Raw genomic sequence first — 19,991 nt, 5'->3', positions numbered from 1 at the left:
TTTTTATATGACGACCTTTGTCGTCACTCTAGATATTGTTACAATGTACAGTAGTAACTTAACCAGATGAGTTAGTCTTTCCTGTATGTCTTAATTTTCAAATACCTCTCTAGTAGCTTCATTTTAAAGACTGCCTCCAGAACAAAGTAAAACTGACAATTATTAAAATTTCTTGCAACTTTTCATCTGCCTCTAGAACAAAGTAAAACTAACAATTATTAAAATTTCTTGCAACTTTTCATCCTGCAGTACCTCAGCTGTACTGGTCATACTTTTCATGCTGCAGTTAGAACTTTATTTCGTTGTATGTTATTTTAGTCTTCCCTCTGTTCTTGCCCCATCTCTTCCTGTATCATGTTTTCTTGTATTCTGTTCAGCTCAACAATGACTTCACCAACTGTTTTTAGCTCATACTTGTTACTTTTTATGGTTCTGGTGCATGACATTTTCATCTAAGTCTCTCCTAACCCCCTGAGCTGTCACATATTGTTTTATTTGCCAGGTTAACATCATCTAGTTCATCATATTCATTGCATAATATCACCCAACATAATTGTCCTTATTCTAGTATTCTTTTCTATTGAACTGTAATATCACCTTATTCCATAGAGCAGTCCCAAAACCACAACAGTCAGTAGACACTGACACATAGAAATAAAAGTTCTGTTGGAGAGGACAAAATGGAGTTAGTATACCAGGCCAAGTTCAAATAGCAAAGGAAAAAATACGAGTATAAAAAATATGCCAAAATGTAAGTTTCAAGTTGGCATCAGCCCAAGTTACAGAGGGTAGAAGGCACAAGACAATTATTTGAGTTACATCATTCGTATCATTCATAGGCGTAGGTCAGTTTTGAGACCATCCTCGAGGCCTCCTACACTGACTTTGATAGTTAGATTCATCCCTACTGATGAGTTTCTTGCAAAACAAATGTAAGATTTTTAAAGTAAAATTTTTCATACAGACTCATCACTTACAAGCTTTCCCACTTTCCTGCTGCATGTTCTCTCTGTCTCAGAGGTTCAAATTACAAAAGGATAAAGCTGGGTTGAGTGTGGAGTCTGTAGGTCTGTATGTGCATGCACAATATCCCCCAAACACCATTCTTTTCTTTCGATCAGGGAATGTTATCTGGGGGCATTTTGTCACAAGTGGAAATGGTCCATATGAGGAATTGATTTGTGTGAAAAAAAGTTATTAATTAAAAATATAATTTGCAATCATATAAAAAGAAGAATTCAGTAATGTTTGTTCTTGACTTCCAGTTGGAAAGTTTCAAGACATCTGTTTCTCCACTGAGAAGGATATGTGGACTTATTCAAGAAAAAACTTCATTCTTAGATGTTTCTTCAGGTGCCTCTGAATCAGTAAAGGTATGCTAACTAATTAAAGATAAGTTTTTCTTTGTTTTAAGGACAATTTCTGTGTTTATTGGTTTAGTTTTGTTGCTTATAAAACATGCAATATTAGTTATAATTTATCCCATATTTTTGTATCAAATTGTTCCATATTATTTAAAAGGGATTAGTTTTGAGATGTAGGAGTCTTGTTAGTGTTTTGATGTTAAATTTATACCTCTTAATTTTTGGTTTTGTTGAAAAGATTATAAATTAATTGAGGGAAGATGTAAACTTCCAGGCTATCACAGTAGATAGTAGCCATGCAGGCTGCTGGTAAGTGTAGTTGGGCAGTTTTGTTGAAGAATACGCAGACAGTTTCACCTAACAGAAGTGTTCTAGATGTTAATCTTACCAATGTTAAATTTGAGGACTGCTTTGAGGCGGAGACTCAATGTTCTCTACTAAAAGAGTATGTGATAATTACTGTTTGTTGTTTCTTAAAATAAAGCATGGTATAGGAATACCCATGGACTCTGGAGATCATAGTTACTAATTACCATTTTGATTATCAGTATTTTTTTTTACTGTATTGTTAGTCTTCCCCTGTTTTATCTGTGATTTTTATTAAATTTGGTACATTAATATTTTAGGGGCTATTATATTCTTAAATATTTTTATCTGTCTTTTTCAGTGTTGAGGTAAGTTTTATTTATGGTTGTACCAATATGTTTTGGGAGGTTGCCATGATAAAATGAAGTTAGGTAACTATCAGTTAAAAGATGTTGCTAAGAGGTCCACATGAATTTTCCCTGATGAAAGATATTCCACCACCACTAGATTTAGGGACTGCTCAGAGGCAGTTAATTCTTTGTCTCATATCAACTACTTTAGTCACTAGCTAATTCTTTGTCTCATATCAACTACTTTAGTCACTAGGCCTGTGTAATTCCTGTCTATCTATCTTTTAATTTTACAGTGCCTGTAAAGTTACTTATCCATGCTGTGATAATATTTTTGAGTCATTTCAAAGCAAAGTACCAGTAAATTATTATGGAATGTTGAAAAAATGCAAAAACAAAAAAACAAAAGATCCATATGAAGAGTTTAAAATTTCTGACAGTGACATGTAATTGTCTCTGAGGTTGAATTGTATGTGATCGGAGTGAAAGAGAGTACATAGTGATGAGACTTTCTGAAATGAAGAATGGTGTACCAAGGATTATAGAGTTCCTGGTTTGGTTACCTTCAGTGGTCTGTCTTTACAGTAATATCTTAGAAATGGACAGCCTAGTTATGGATTGTGATTTGGATGAATAAAGATATGCAAGCTTAGAATCCTTTAACCCTGTGGTGATCCGATGATGCTAAACTGTGTCAATAAATTTTTTGCTGCTAAGTGCTCTGATGACGCGATGCAATTTTCAGCGTCATCCGAGTTATTTTCGGGGAAATTCACAAAAAAAAAAATTCATCCGAAGAAAATGATGACTGCCATTCTTGTGGGCAGATCTTGGACCTACAAGAAAAACGTAAACAGGAAGCCGATAGCCATCGTGACATGCGCCACAGTCCTCCCCCAACCTGCTAACGCCACCTCTCTTTTGACTGAGTTCAGCATGTCTTTTAGCATTCATTGTTTTTGCTTTGTTGTCATTTATCTGCGTTTGTAAGTGCTGCACTTTTGTTATTGTTATAGTGTTTATAAGTGGTTATTGAATATTTTGAATAATATTTCAAGTGTTTTTTGATAAGATAAATAGTGAAGAATTTACTTATTTTTACATATATTTCTCTTTCAACAACATTTCCGTCTTTCAGCTTCAATTGCTCAATTTTTTTCTGGGAACTTTTATTGTTTTTACATGGGCTATTTATAGAAAAATTTATTCAGCTTTCCATTGCAATTTTCACTTTTTCTTAGCGTTATTCATTACAGAGTAGATTGAAAAATGTAAGCATAAATATGAGCACTCGAGAACCCAGTCGAGCAGCGTAGTTTAGCTAGGTTTACGAAGAATAATTTGTATGCCTGTTTGTGCATCTGTAAATAACTTCAATGTGCACGTATTATATATCATTCGAATGGCCATTCTTTGTACTTTATTGTGCTGAATGGCAAAATGTAAAAATATCAACGTCTATATAAAAATCTTTAGCAAACAATTGACTTAATGTGAAAAAAAAACAAAACTTACGTCTTTGAGCTTCAGTTGATCTATTATTTATGGGAACACTATTGATTTTAGGTAATATATATATAGGAAATTTATTCAGCTTTCCATTGCAGTTTTCACTTTTTTTCTAGCATTATTTATTATAGAGTAATTACGAAAAATGTCAGCGTATATATACACACGTTGAAGCGTATATATACACACGTTGAATGCCGTAGTTCGGCCAGAACTTATCGTGCGTAGATAATTTTTCGTATGCCTGTTTGTGCATCTGTAAATAACTTCAATGTGCATGTATTATATATCAATAGAATGGCCATTCTTTGTACTTTATCATGCTAAACAGCAAAATGTAAAATTATTGTTTCTATATAATAATCATTGCTGTATATTTTCTTAGAAAAAAAAAATTGTTTGTAGTCTAACGACAATTGCTCAGTTTTATACTAACAATACATATATCTTTCTTTTGTGCACTTTTCAGGAAATTTATTCAGCTTTTTAATGCCACCTTTATTTTTTTTCTATCTTTATTCCTTACTTAGGTATGATACGAAACATCAACATAAGTAGGTTGGAAAATCTGAAAATTGCCCTCTGTAAAAAATTAGCATTTTTTAATCGGTAACAGCTAATTAGCAAATGCATTTATCATTTCTAAGCCTTGCAAAGATTTTCTGATTGCTTTAGGAAAAACTTTAATCATTTGCCGACATCATAAAACAAACCAGAAGCCTATGTCAGTTATGGTTTGGATGTATCGATTTTTACAAAGACACTCTTCCACATGAGCTTCACTTTTCCCTCCACGGCATAAGTCGCATACCGGGTAGCGCTATAGGAACCCCCATAAGTGCGAGAGGGTTAAGAGGCTACTTTAATAAGCCAAAAATTTTGCTATGTCATACATTGCTAATGTACCCATGGGAGAGGTATCTCTTTAAATAATGCTTTCAGTTGGTTTGCACAGAATAGGAATGGTAACAGGAAACTTACAAATCAAATCAACACTAAAGGGCCTAAGACTAATCAGTTTTAACTTTGGCAGTAACAGGCTACTCGAAATATTACAACAGGACAACACTATCTAGCCTTGCCTGTGACTGTGTGTTCATTTTTATGAATATACAAATGCTACTTAGTTAAATAAGTAAAAAAGCTAAATTTCATTAAGAGCTAAATAAGAAAAAAGCTAAATTTCATTGAGCTTAGGAAGTCAAGCCCAGGTTGTCTATGAGAGAGCTTATAACGAGGCTGCAAAAGAGATCTTGCTGTCCAGTGGTGATGACCATAAAAGGCAGTCTGCTCTCAAGTCATCACTCTTTGGAGTTGATTCAAGCTTGCCTCCCCTTGTAAGAGCTGATGGAACTGCTGTACATTGCCCTAAACAGAAGGCAGAACTTTTGGCTCAAGTCTTTGGAAGCAAACAATGTGGTGAGTTGGTGGTGTTGCCTCAGTTATGTTTTCCGTAAGTTGTGTTCAGTGGCCTTCAGGTCTAGAGAAGTCAGAATTTTGTTGTAGGGCCTTGACAGTTATGGTGGCACAGACTTAATGGGATCTTTCTCATCTTTTGTAAAAAGACTGTTGAGTTCATTGCTCCTAAGATTACTACTATTTTCAGAAAATGAGTTGAACTTGCAAGTTTTCCTTCTGTTTGGAGGAAGGGTAATGTTTCTGTATTACCTAAGGGACTAATTCTGTCTTCATGTCCCTCTGTATTATCTAATGTTTTTGAGCACCTGCTCTCCAAGGATCTTTGTAGGTTTGTTGAAGATAGTTTACTAACAGCATTACTGTTTGGATTTTGTGTAGGTCTTGATACTTGTGATGCACTCTTGTCAAGATCTACTGTCTTGCAAAGTGCTCTTGATGGGGGTACAGAGGCATGTATGGTTGGTCTAGATTTTAGTTCAGCCTTAGACCATGTGAATCATGAAGCACTTATCTACAAGCTAAGATGATTGGGAATTGGTGGATCTTTCATTAATATTTTAAATGAATTTTTAGTAAAAAGCCCAAAGGGTCTGTGTTGATGGCCAGTAATGTCATTTCAGGTGTTCCTTGGACCTCTGCTCTTTATTATCTATACCAGGGACACATGGTAAGGTCTTGATAATAAACTGATTGCATACACTGATGATGTTGCTCTTCGTGCTGTTATTCCTTCTCCATGTCTGTATCCTTGAATAGAGATCTGAAATTTATTCATGGGTGGAGTAGGCTTTGGGCGGTGAAGCTTAACTCTTCTAAAACTAAAGTATGATAGTGGATCCAGAATACTTTTGCCTTCGCATTCCTCTTTATATTTAAATGGTATGATTTGACTTAAGATTTTGGGTGTAACTTTTGATACCTTGTTTGAAGTGCTGTTTCTTTAGTGTGGTCTTCCAGTGTTGACTCTTATCTCTATTTTGCCAACTTAATGTTGACTTATGTCATAGATGTAATGTGAGTTTATGATGTTTGTAGCATAAAATGTACTACAACAGCAAACATCCTCTGCACTTTTTGTTTGCTGACCTAGTTATTTTTGCTTGCAATACTAGGCAGGCTGCAGCTGAAGTGTGTTTAATAATATGAAGTTTGTTAGGACTTTTATCTTGGCCACAACTAAAATGTGGAATAATTTTGCCTAATGCAGTTGTGGAATCTTCCAATCTCCAAATATTTAGGCAAGGAATAAATTCATTCCTGCTTTCTACTGATGTCTCCTGAATTTCATGTGTCTGGGTTATATTTTATATTCCGTCATATTAATTTATCACTTTTTCTTATAACTTGTCTCTCTTTGGTGGCTGATATCCCTTTGGAGCCCTAATGGGCTTATAGTTTGTTGACAGTCCATAAGGATTTTCAGTTGAAGACTTAAAGAAAGAAAAAGCAAGTTGATTGCAGTAATATAAATCCTTTAAAGGCTATCAAGTGTTGAAGCAGTTGATTAAAATGTTGGTGGGATTGATTAATGGCACACAATACAGTTTAAATGAAAGTAACAGTATCTTAGAGGAGAATTTTTTTAATTACAGTAGTTGTCCATGTAGTGATAGCAAAAAGGTTAAACCCAAGACTAACATGGTCTTAACAAGCAACATTATTTCCCCAACCCAAGACATACGTAGAAAAATAGATCTACACTTAACCCATTATGTTTCTTACAAGACTATAATTGTAAAAGCTTTGAATACAGAAAAGTTACTAATGCCATATTCTTTGACATCCAGAAGGCATGTACTGTAGTACTTCATGGAAACAGTATTTTAAAAGCACCATATCAGTGGTATTCAAGGCCATCTCTTTTCTTCCTTAATAAATGCATAAATAAATATATTTAATAATAATACTCATATACTGTATCAAACATTCCAGGTATGATACAAAAAATGTTTAGACATAAATTGGGAAATGATATCTCAAGTGGTTTCGAGTACTGGACCATATTGTTCTCTCTAGTAATCAACATTACAAATCAACAGGAAGTGCTATAGTGACTTGGCCATATTGTACGCCTCAGACTTACAACATGCTCAATGTCTTCTTAATGTTGTTGCAGACACCTGTGCTCAGTACTACCCAAAACAATAGCAATCATGTTTTTTAAAGATGTCACATGGAAAAAGTATTATATCTAAACCTGAAATGAGAAACATACACATAAGCCAACCTGAAATTCTCAGGCATAGTCTCTTTGTGGCTTAATCATTGATTCACCCTTGAACTAGAAATTACACATTGCATGCATAAAGCTAGAAGTAAAAATGAGTTCAAACTGATACAAAAGATATCTTGTCCAACCTGAAGAGCTGATAGATCAACCATTATGTTATTATATATACTAGTCAGCTGTTTTGTGTTTTTTAGATTATGGAAGCCAGATATCTGGTTAATCATCAGACACAATATTAAAATGCTATATCCAGTTTATATTGAGGGCTCAGAATTGTACTGGAAGTCTTCAAATCCTCCCCAAGTCTGTACTGGTTGATAATGGTGAATCATCTCTCTCCTTCTCTGTCTTCTTAGCCGTACTAATCATGTCAAGTGCTGTATAATGGAAAATGACTCCTCAACTGACAAAAATATAGTTAAATTTTAACATTTTTTCCAATAACAGAACTCACTCCCCCTTTTGGGTTACGCAGAAAGTATGAACACATTTTTGCTAATACTATTTATCCAAATAATTATGTATATCCCAAATATTGTAGGTAGTACACAGTGAAACAGGCTCACACTGCATTCTATATTGATAGGCCCAAATATTTCTTTTGGTGCAGGATTTGCTGTAGTTATCATCCAGCTAGACCAGTTGGTACTTGTCTAATTACGCTTCCATTTTTGCATTGGAAACATTAACAAAATGGTCAGCGCTTGTAAATTTCTGTGATTAAATTTGCTGTGGAGGTCTTTCAAAATTGTTCTAAAAATCTTCTTTTCCAAGAGGTTATATGTTCAATCCACAAATTATATTAAATTATATTATGAATTCATACTCACATAGGCATTTATATAGAACACCGATCATTTTTAATCAGTGGCAGGGGTTGTGGAATAAATAATCTATAAATAACAAAAAAATATTAAACCCATTTGCAAATTATTTATTATTTATTTATTTATTTTTTTTTTTTTCAAAAAGTGCCTTACTGAATTGCCAGTAACTATCCCATCTTTTAATATAGATATCTAATGGATAATCCACATGACCTAATCCCAGACTGCAGTGAAAGTAGAACAACATTCACTCTTTAACATATGTTAGTTTATGTGATTTCAAATTTATCAAATTTTTCAGGAATAACAAACATCAAATGCCTGTATTGGAAACAATTCCATTAAGAAAATTTATCAGATTCTTCAGCACAGTATATTCCTTGTGAAATTGAAAGTTGTAGCCTGGTACGAGTGTTAATCCCGACAGCAATCACGTTAAATCACAGGTATTTAAATAAAAATAATATGACTGGCCTCCTCTGAGGTCATTATATGATTTACTTAGTTGTGTCAGTCATTGCTCAAGGTAAAATTGTGAAAACTTGAATCACATGCATTAATCTTTTTCAGGTAACAGAAATGGAGACACATGCCTGTGCTCCATGTGATGATAAGTCTTCCTGTTTTGAAAACAGCAGTATCGATATTTCTGTTGATTCTTCTTTACAAGATGAAAGTTTGGGTTGCAGTATCCTCAATAACACCGATGACTTTACCTCAAAAGCCGTGAAATGGAAGCATCTAAAGTTAAATAGCAGGTAAGTTTTAAAAATTTTAAGATGATTAGTGCTCATCACCTTCAATTGTGTTTTACATAAGGATTTCCATTATGGATTTGCTCATCTGATATATTCTCTTTATTCCATTTTTAATTATTTTATAGCAGAACTCCCTGCAGTATGGTCAGCAGTTTAGATGGTTGAAAAAATGCAATTAAAAAATTGTTGCCCCCCAAAAAAGTTTTCAACATGTTTTCCCCATAAATTACTGTATATGTAGTTTGTATATATGCAAAAATATGGTGGATCTGTACTCATGTAAGCATTAAAGGAAATGAAGATGCAAGTTATTCCTAAGGTACAGTGAATTTGATATAAATAGATAATTTGTGGCTTAATACGTGAGTATAAAAAAGTTGTGTATAAGTGACAAAACTTCACAAGCCAAATGTTACAAACTTATCAAGTAGCTATTAGTGAGGAGATTGATATTGTGATTCTAAGTACAGATTCGGCAGGAAGATTGATATCTATTCTCAGTATAGAACCTGAATTCAACAGTACCATTAATGCATCTAAACTTGGCTGGGGCAAATGCACTTTTCAATTATAATTCCCTTTGGGAGTAAGTTCTTCCCAAGGCATATTGAATTTCACATGTGGCATGAGATTTTGTGAGGCTTTGTCCCTTTTCGTCATCATGAGATTAATGAGTAGACAATATTTTTAGCATGCATTCACCACTGAAGCATGACCAGGAGGAATAATGAGTTAACAGACTGTGGTAGAAGGAGAACCTGAAAGTAGAATAGAAGCACTGAGGATCTTCTCTTGACAGTTAAGAAACATGTGACTTTCCCTGCAAAATCTCTTGCTGCAGACAATATCTGAAGCTGACCAGCTGGAGGAGACCAAAGCTTTCCTTGTAATTGATTCCATCATCAGAAGGGCAGGTGTGCTTGAGAACATCCTTGGATCTAGTAAAACTTCTGATCTGGAAAAGGCAGCTGGTGACCTGAGCTTTTGGGCTTGTTTCAACCATGATCCAAGCTGCAGTAACGTGCACACTGCATTATCCTCATCTGAATTCTCAGTCAGCAAAACTAAGGGGATAGGGATATGCATGAGAAAAAGGCCAGAGCAAACAACTGATAAAAGTGGTTGATGAAGTGGTAACCTTGGGTTGTTTAGGTGATAAATCCCTTGGAAGAGGCAACTGAGGACATTATAGGGCTCTTGAGCAACTCATGATCATGAGCAGCAAGTAAGGAACTAGTCAAATGATGAAAAGTAGATGCACCAGGAGAGCAGTGTCAGAATAGGAGAGTGATGGTAGAAGCTACTAGGATACTTCAAGGATTGAGAAACCCCATCAGTGAGGATGAATCATAACAGCAAATTCTGTAGGCTCAAGGAATGAGGAACTCATTTTGTAGCTTTGGGATACTTTTAGGTCTCCCAGGGCTGTAGGAAGGCTACTGGGCTAAGGCATCTTACAAACATCTGGTAAACTTTAGAGGCATAGACGGGGAAGCTATCAGAAGCCGAGGCTGGGGCAAGGTGCAGGTGGAGGCATCTCTGGAAGACAGGAGCCACAGAAACTGGAGATCAGGAGCTGCAGAGGCAAAAAAAGTAAAGGACATGGTGGCTATGGACACCTAAGTGGTCATGGTACTCATGGAAGGAGCAAGAGCAGAGGAAGTCCTAGTCATTATGGGAACTGAAGCCAGATACAGTGGCGCTGGATGAGTGGTTAAGGCTGTACTGCTTGAGGTTGCAGGATGAAGTTGGAATGTCAGAATATGTGAGCATGGAAAGGTATAGAAAGTAATGTTGCTCTAGGAGGTCACAGGATTGGACACTTTGAGTTGTAAGAGCCACAAACATGGCAGCAGTCACAGACTAGGTGGCATTTGGATACACGGAGACAGTCAAATATATAGGTAATTTGTCATATTCAGAAGCATAAGAACAACTGATGGGATTGGATACATGTAAAGAGGTTGATTAAGTATATCTTAGTTTAACTAGACCACTAAGCTGATTAACAGCTCTCCTAGGGCTGGCCTGAAGGATTAGATTTATTTTTACATGGCTAAGAACCAACTGGTTACCTAGCAATGGGATCTACAGCTTATTGTGGAATCCGAACCACATTATGACGAGAAATGAATTCCTATCACCAGAAATAAATTCCTCTAATTCTTCATTGGCTGCTTGGAGAGTCGAATGCTGGGCCAACAGCGTGCCAGCTGAAAGCTCTACCACCCCTCAAATGAACTATAAGTGGCTAATTCTTGAACCTTTGAGTCAACAACAAGGAATTATTTATGAAGATCTGGGGCTTAAGACAGTACCCTTGCAAGGAAATCCTCACCCACAGACCTAAAAAACCAGATGAGGAACCTAGGATCTAGTCTGTCGACTATTGAGTGAGGGAGACATCAGTTGAGAAAAATCTACCTGGAAAGTAAAAGAGTAGACATGGGTTATTGTCTACTGCAAGGGAGAAACCTAGTAGTAGCACATAAGAGGAGGAAGCCCTGTTTGAAGACACCCTCTATTTGAACCACAGAGCAACAAACCAGCTCAGTGACACTAGCAGAGGAAAAGTTTGTATCTGGACACAACACAATTTTGCACAAAACAATACTGTTAGTCTTAGTATTTAAATCAGTCCTTGCAAACTATACATGTAAGGGTGGGGTAACACACTTGGACTTTTCAAGAAAGGCACTACAAATGGGGTTCCCCCTCTAAGGATGCAGTAAAGGTGCTGTAGGACCTACCAATCTTGCCATCTCAAGTATATTGAGGCATCCAGACCAGACCAGGGTAAAAGTTCTGTTAACACCTCCCCTCAAAAAATGTATTTTGAAAATAATGTGTATTTTTTTAGGTACATAAACCAGAGCCTTTTATATAGGAGTGTCCTTCAGTGTGAGCCAGAGTGGTTGTTGTTCTTGGTCACAAAGTTGTTAACTGGTGGAGATGGGGGTTTAAGCGGAGAATACCCCTCCCTAGCCTTATGTTACCACTCACTTTTTTTCTTAGCCGCAGGGAGGCTGATTTGTATATTTAGGAAAAACCAGATTACAGGCAGTCCCTGGTTATCAGCGATCCAGTTTTACGGCGCTTGTCTGGTGACGAAAATCACCAATTTCCGCTCATTGGCATCGATACATACCTAACGGGCAGATTTTTAGTTATCGTTATGCCATCAGAACGGAACCCCTGCCGATAACCAGGGACTGCCTGTGCTTTTAAAAAATTTACTCTTTGCTAAGGAAATACATACCATCTTTTATATATGTAACTCCTTAGGTGGGAGGTTCTCTCTCCACCTGACTGGCATTGAATTCCACTTGTGAATGCCAAGCTTCAGTTGTGCATGCAGAGGGTGGCATTTACTAGTGTAACCTAGCGGTTTGGTGAAATGGTTGATCAGAGCTGTAGGGCTCTTTGACAGGAGGGTACTCAAGTAAGGAAAACCGAGAGAACCATGACATCCCCTGTAGAGGATCTCTTGCCGGAAAATACTTTACTTCTGGCTGTTACCAAGTAATTGGTTTAGAATGAGCTCCATCACTCCCCCCCTCTTTGTTAAAAGTGGAAGAACATAGGGAGATGCATCCTAGTAACTAAGGCTTGTCTACTCACTTCTATCTTGTCTGACACTTGCTGGTACTTTGCCCAGGACACTGCTCTTGGAAAGAGACAAAAAGAAGGAAGGAGAGTCGAAAGTCCAGTCACACCTCCAAACCTACTCAAGGCTTAAGTACTCTGGTGAGATACTTTTCTGTGTAATTGGCACTTGGGTGCTTACACAGCTTGCTAGCAGACCCCACAGGTCCCAAAGAGAAGGTTTCTAAGGACTAGTGGGTGATGTCCCTCAGGTAGAATGAGGTGAAGTAAGTCTGCCTATGCCAGACACCTGCTATCATTGCCTGAAAAGCCAAAAAGTTGTTCTGAAAAACAAGAGATGGTCTGTGCTCCCAACTGTGTGCCCTCAAGTGAGAAGGGAGGCTGACCTCCCTCTTGCTTACCTTATGAAGCTAGAAAGAAAGACATTCTTAGACACCTTGCACTTCCCTGTAGTAATGAAAAATCTTTTGTTCTTCAGCCTCGAGGAGTTGGTACTTTTCAAGTAGTATCTCAAAAGAAGCATTATATCCAGGTGGCATCCAACTAAGTCCCAGAGGTAGGGGATCTAAGAGCTCTTCATCTCTTGTCTGGAATGAACAGCTCTTCAGTTTTCACCACAAACTCAGGAATGAGAGACCCCCATCTGTCCAAGTGCCAAAGAAGATCAGAAGGCATGTATAATTCCCCTACCCTTTTTGCTGATGCACATGACAGAGGTTTGAAAAGTTCCCTGAAGCTCTCAGAACCAAAGAGACATCCCACTTGGATGCATGGGGTTCCCGAGGTGTCAAAACTGTTTCTAAACTTCTCATTAGTATGAAAAACTCCACTGAAGTAGAGTTCCCCCTTCAGTTTGAAGATCTTCAACAAGGTGGAGCTATAGCCTTTTACTCGAGAAACAGAGGAGCTTGTCTTGGTGAAGATAGATAAGGAGGTTTGCAATCTACTGCACAGATGCTCTTTCTGGAGAGGTAGCCTTTCTGTTACACCAGTGACAGAGGATGGCCCATTTTTCTTTGGTACATATTTATAGAGGAATGACAGGGGTACCCAGATATCTCCCTTGCTGCCCTGCAAGAAACCCCACCCTCCTCTCTTGCAGGACACACTAATAACCTCCACACTTACAGGTGCAAGGTGTGAACCATCTGGTGTTACCTGTGAACATAAGGCTAACGTTAACAGGAGGGTGGGGCATGGGGAAGCTCTCTTGGTGCCTCAACCAGAAGAGTCAGTGTATTGGAGTACCAATATGGCTTGCAGCAAATGAGGAGCCACCAAGTCTTTATGAGATGGGGGTGATGAACTCTGTTGATCACCCTGTGGAGGAGACTGAACAGCATCCTTGAGGTCCACCAAAAGTATGAAGTTGCCCTATCTGGAGTCCAGAACTGAGAGCATAGTTTCCATTCTTGAACCTGGTTTGACAAATGAACTGGTTCAATGGCAGTGACCGGTCTCCAACCACCTGATGCCTTCTCTACCAGAATCAAGTGGCTGTGAACCCTAGCGACCAATTTTGAAAGACGTCCACTGCGAGGTCCTTCTGTGAGCCTAGTACATAAATACAGAAATGGTTATGGTGAGCAAGCAAGGTGAGGCAGTTACTCTAAGGGCTTCAAGTAGATATCCTTCCCTAAGGACACCTACTACCCAGGTTTCCATTCTGTGTTGCCCAATGGCTTGACAGGCACCTCCCCCTCCCCGCCCCTTATTGACAGCAGGCTGGGAAGAATGCCGCTTTTAGCGCCTCCCTCTGCATCCCTTCCGAAAGCGGATTTTGAGTTTGAAAGCAATGCAACCGAATCCCTATTCCCCCAGGGGGAGAAGACTGTGATCCTCTATGGGGAGCAAAAGTAGCCTGGGATTTCTTTGACTCAAAGAGTAGGGACTAGCTGAAGCTGAAGGTTTGGCTGGAGTGCCTCTCAAAAGCCCCAGGAGCCTTGTGGGACACTGCCTGGTGCAGGAGTATGTTGTCAACATACACCCTCTCCACTGGGGCCTCTACCTCATTCCAAGGGAATAGGGAAGTAGACCCCCGGACTGGGCTATTCCTGGGTGTCAGTACAGACTCTAAGCACCTGGAGAGGTGGGATAGCACTGAGTCCCACTTCAGTACTAGGTTGATCACAAAGTTAAGTATACCTTAGTTTTACCAGACCACTGAGCTGATTAACAGCTCTCCTAGGGCTGGCCCGAAGGATTAGACTTATTTTACGTGGCTAAGAACCAATTGGTTACTTAGCAACGGGACCTACAGCTTATTGTGGAATCCGAACCACATTATAGCGAGAAATGAATTTCTATCACCAGAAATAAATTCCTCTAACTCTTCATCAGCCGGCTGGGGGAATTGAACTCCGGTCCATCGAGTGACAGTCCGCAGCTCTACCGGCTCACCCAACGAAGAGCTAGGTTGATCACAGGTTCGCTATCTGGTGGGCTAGGTAAGTATTCACTCTACTTCCAGACAGTAGTAGTCTCTTGAGGGAGGCATCTCCGTCTGGGGTATGACACTCTGAAGAGGATGCCACTTTTGCAACCGTGAAAGACCCACGTCTAACCATGAGATTGCTTGAAATGCTGCCATAACAGTCACCTCTCAAGCTGCCACATCTACGTGTGAGGAGACCCATTTGCATGGAGACAGTCCAGCAAAAGGCCAGGACACAAACTAGTCAGGAATGGCACTACTGGTTGGGATATGGTATTTCCTGACTAGCCAGGGGTGCAGGAAGTAACTTACTAGATTGGGTGGACTTGGAGTGAATTCTCTTGCCTAGAAAGCAGAGAATTTACTTGATCCAAAACCCTGCTAGCAAGCCAGGACCCTGGAAAGCTGATCTAGGGCCTGGGTTATCTCTGAGAACTCATTTGGGTCTTGATGGCTGAGAAAAAGTGTTCTGACGTAACCATGGTCACTTCCTGGAAATTATTTTGCTCACGAAAGAGGTGGATGACCTCTTGAAAGTGGCTCTGCACTTGTGGCAAAGGACCTTTGGGTCTCCCTAGTTCTTGGTCCTCCTGGGATAGTCCCTCATCAGAGCCCCGAGGGGATTGCTCCACCACTCAGGCGTACAACCTTTCTGGACCTAAGACCAACCCAGGAACATCATTAACCTCCTTGGGAGGACTGGGAAGAGAGCTGCAAATGCTCATGATACCAGACCTTGTACCTGTCCAACCCCCATTTCTCAGAAATACCTGAAGAAGATGAAGCAACAGGTGAGCGAAGTCGTGGGCTGCAAATGCTCATGATACCAGACCTTGTACCTGTCCAACCCCCATTTCTCAGAAATACCTGAAGAAGATGAAGCAACAGGTGAGCGAAGTCGTGGGCAGTCATCAACTTACAGTGACATCTACATGGGTGAAGGAGAGCAAGCTCGTTCATGCTAAGATAGGTGAGGGCTGTCCTACAAATGTGTCCCAGCCTTCAGAGAAGCCAAAGCTTCTGCAGGAGGGGAAGGCTGAATGGAAGAACTTATGAGGTCTGGATGATAAGGCTGTTTGAGCCATGTCACTTTCCTAGGACCCCAGATTACTTCTCATGGTAGAATGTGGGGGGGGGGGATAAGCACCTGCTTGTTCAATTCTCACATGCTCATGTTGTGTCTCCCTGGCAGAGGGTCCCATATGGGTGATAAAGGTACCCTAGCCAGGTTGATACTGGTATGCCTGGGTTCTGAGGAACCCTGGGTAGCAGTTGCACCTGTGCACAAAGCAATAGCGAACACTGCTAGTGTGAGCCCTGTCAGTCTTCTTCGCAGAGGAAGACAGACTGCTGGAAGCCTTAAGAGACTTCTTGCAGGGAGAGCCAGATGTAGCAGCCTTCCTCATCCACTTAAAGCTTTGGAGGAAGGTGAGTAAGTGGAAGAACCAGACGACAAAGTTGACTTCCTCTAATGCTTCTCCAGCTACTACTTGCCCAGGCCAGCCAAGGTCAGTGCTGATGAGAATGTACAGAGAATTGCCCCCAGGATGGATGAAGACAACACCTCAGGACACATAACAGATGTTAGCATGAGGGGATACCATGTAGGTGGTGGTGGTCAGAGAGCCAGTGGAGACTATGACTGCTGGAGTCATAACAGTCACAGTAAATGTAGTCTCAAAGGTCACCCTACCACTTCCTTTTGCCCGAGAAATAGCGCTCACCAGATGAGATCTCAAGAGAGATGCTTCCCCCTCAGTGCACTATAGCCATTAAGGTTCCTGGCAGCGTTCCTTTGGCCCCTAGCTGCAACCCCTTTCATTCGTTTTATTGTACCTCCATTCATAGTCTTTCTTCAATCTTACTTTCCACCCTCTTCTAACAATTGTTTCATAGTACAACTGCAAGGTTTTCCTCCTGTTACACCTTTGTTACCTTTAACTCTCAATTTTCCTTTTAGTGGTGAATGGCCTCATGGGTCCTAGTGCTTGTCCTTCGGCCTAAATTGTATATTCTATTCTATCCTCTGGTTTTCCACCGGATGATCAATGGGAGTCAAGGGCAGCAACAACGGGTGGAATTGGCAGGGGAGGGAAGGCACTGAAGACCTCCAAAGGTGTCACCGGCATTGTATCACCCTCTGATGACACGGGAGAACTTTTCTCTTCTTTCTTGAAGCAAACTTCACCCATTGTTTGTGGGTTCACTTTACCAGGACAGTGTCTAAGGTTGGTGAGCTTCCTCGGGACAGGGGAAGATGGCATAGATAAGTCCTCATTATCAAAAAAGATAATGGCAAAACCAAGACCAACAAAAAGCAAGAAACTTAAGAAAAACAATTCAATTGTAAGTAAGAAAACGGCAAATGGTGGCCAGAAGCAAGTAGGGTGCAGAAGGTGGGTGGGACTTACCTGTCGATAGTTAACTACCTTGTCAGTAACTTTGAACAGCTGTTTCCGGCTTGCACAGGAAGGTATATGTAAAGAATGAAGGTTTGTATACGCATAGGAACAAATAAAAGTTTATATATCCCACATATTGTGTGGGCAAGGACTTTCTGCATTTGGAATGGTTTTTCAAGTGATAAATTTTATATGGATAGAAAGTAAAATAACAAGTAGTATAGAAAGACAGATATTAGAGTAACTCTGTTGCCTTATGCAGACCATATGTGCTAGTTCTGACTTGCATACAAATCTCTTGCCCAGTATGCCAATTCCATTTTACTCTGTCTTGCTCCCAACCCACTGAAATTTGTGTTATTTGTTTTTACCAGCTAGCTCCTTGATATCGGACTGTATACCACTGCACTATTTCAACACTTATTTTCTTGTTCATTCATTGAGCTTTTGTCTGTGTAATTTTTAATTTTTGTATGGATTCATTGTACAGTCCATCTGTTTTAAAGGTAGTCAGGTATTATGGGTATCATTTCATTTTAAGGAGGTTTATTTTTTTTTTTTTTCTGACGCCCTTAATTTTGATTTTGACCCTTCCTATTTGTCTTGACATGGAACTGGCTGAAAAGCCACTAACACATTTTACATCTTATTTTTTCCAGAGTTTTTCAGTCTCCTACATGTTACTCAAAACCTGCAGAAAAAGGAGCTAGTCGTGTCACAGATGAAGACAAATTTATTGCGATTGACAAGGACATATCTCCCTTTACAGAAATTGCCGGGTGCATTGAACGTCCATCACTTGCACCAATGACTCCTCATACTCATCATCAAGTGTCTATGATAAAGCTGAGTCTAAGAAAGCAGTTGAACCAGCTGTATGAATCTTAGAGATATAACTAGCTGTATGAATCTTGGAGATATAATGTAAATTGTATAGAACTTGTATGTAAATTATTTTCTTCATAGGCTGTACTGTATATTTGTAGCATATGCTTTACAGATTATACCCATCTTTCCACTAATTGCATTTGCAAAATTGGTTCTAACCTTTAAGGTACATAAAAATACTGTTTATTTTATGGGCAAAATGTATTTGACATTTGTTGCAGTGTATGGATGATTTAGAATAGAGAAGGACTGTAAGAAATGGTATATTCTTTATGATAATGATTAATTATTTCACATCACTGTTGTAAACTTTCATTTTGAAAGTTTACATGAGTTTTAAAATGCCAATGGTATTTTAAAGTACTACTGTACTACAAAATTTTGTATATGGACACATTTTGGGTCTCCTCTGTAAGAAATAAATTATTTTATCTGTTAAATATCATTTGATGATACACTCCTATTTCAAGAGAACTGCAATCATGAATGGAGTCTTAAATAAATTTAGGATTTTCAGAATTTCTTTTTACCCTTTAATTTATGAAGCAGTTTTACCAGACTCCCAATAAGATAATAAAATATGACAAATGTTTAAGGAAGGAGCAAATTCATTCCTGCTCTCTGCTGACATCTGTATTGATGTATCAGTTTATTTCCTGTTCCATATTTATTTGTCACTTTTTCCCATACAGTAACGTGTCTCTCTGCAGGCTGATTTCCCTTTGGACCCCTCTTGGGGTTAAAGTCTTTGACTCTGCCTGTAGGTGTTTTCTGCTGAAGATTTAGAGAAAGAAAAGTTATAAGGCCCTCTTCATCACCTTATAAAGTCAAAAAAAAAAAAAAAACAGTTGCTCCTAGACACCTTCCCATGCCTACCTCAGCAAAGTCTCATACACTCTAGCTTCAAGGGGTGGGTTGATATTACTTTGATGTGCAGACCAGGCACAGCATCATCTCATCCAACACAGTCGCAGGAGGAGGGGATCGAGAAACACTCAAATCTCTCGTTTGGAACCAATGGGTTTTGAGTCTGCCACAAACTCAGGTACAAAAGAGTCTGCCACAAACTCAGGTACAAAAGAGTCTGCCACAAACTCAGGTACAAAAGAGAAAGAGAACACCATCCTTCTGAGTGCTAAACAAGATGGAACAGGACATGTAACTCTTCCCTCTTTGCCAAGGGTAAAGCAAAGAGAACAGTCAGAAATGTCCGATCACTATCCAAGAAACTCAACAGAAGTTTGAAGGAAGTCTCGTAAGGCTCTGTAACAATAGCGGCTGCTTCCCATCCAAGGCTGGAGCTCCTGAGGGGGAGAAGAGTGCTCAAGTTTTTCTAAGCATAAGTGGAAAGATCAAACTTTTTTGTTTGATCACTTAAGATAAAGCTGAGTGAAAGATCTTTCCTTCAGAACTGAAGTGATCAGCCAGAATGTTGTACCTGCCTGACAACTTGGTAGCTTGAAGAGCTACAACTTGTGCCTCTGCAATGCCAGTTGGCACAGGGTCTCAGACACCATTCCTGTTTGTTGGCATAGACATCGGTGGTGGTGTTGGCACATTATCAACACCACTGAGTGTCCTTCATATGATCTTGGAATGCAGCAATGCAACCAAGCCTCTTGCACTTCCACAATGTTGAAACGAACTCTTCTCTCAGGTGTGTGACCCAAGCCTTCTCCAGTATGTACAGAAATAGAGATCAGACTTCTGCCAATTAATCATGATTCATAGATTGTGACAAAAAGGCAACAGATATCCCTGTCCCTAAGAAGGCTTTCCCTGGGGATGCCAGGACAAACCAATCACCCAAGGTGAGACCAAGGTGAATACCTGGGTAAACACCTGAGGAGATGTTGCCAGTTTGAAGCACAAAGCCTTAAACTGGAGGACTGTCTTGC

General features: G+C 39.3%; 1 protein-coding gene across 2 annotated transcripts in view; it reads left to right on the top strand.

The window, feature by feature from the left end:
- LOC136844381 (uncharacterized) overlaps window positions 1-18,609 on the top strand; it is a 74,669-nt gene extending 56,060 nt beyond the window's left edge. The window contains exons 10-13 of one of the 2 annotated variants that reach the window (XR_010854855.1): window positions 1,266-1,373; window positions 8,307-8,451; window positions 8,576-8,763; window positions 17,865-18,609. Coding sequence is in view for 1 of the 2 variants with exons in the window: in XM_067113465.1 (XP_066969566.1) it covers window positions 1,266-1,373; window positions 8,576-8,763; window positions 17,865-18,093 (525 nt within the window). In the remaining variant the exon portion in view is untranslated. The remainder of the gene's footprint in view (window positions 1-1,265; window positions 1,374-8,306; window positions 8,452-8,575; window positions 8,764-17,864) is intronic. The other variant, XM_067113465.1, reaches the window with a different exon arrangement.
- Window positions 18,610-19,991: the final 1,382 nt, after the last annotated feature.

Source organism: Macrobrachium rosenbergii, chromosome 12, assembly GCF_040412425.1.
Source record: "Macrobrachium rosenbergii isolate ZJJX-2024 chromosome 12, ASM4041242v1, whole genome shotgun sequence".
Lineage (NCBI taxonomy): Eukaryota > Metazoa > Arthropoda > Malacostraca > Decapoda > Palaemonidae > Macrobrachium > Macrobrachium rosenbergii.
The sequence above is the reverse complement of the archived record's forward strand: the minus strand, read 5'-3'. Positions and strand labels throughout refer to the sequence as shown.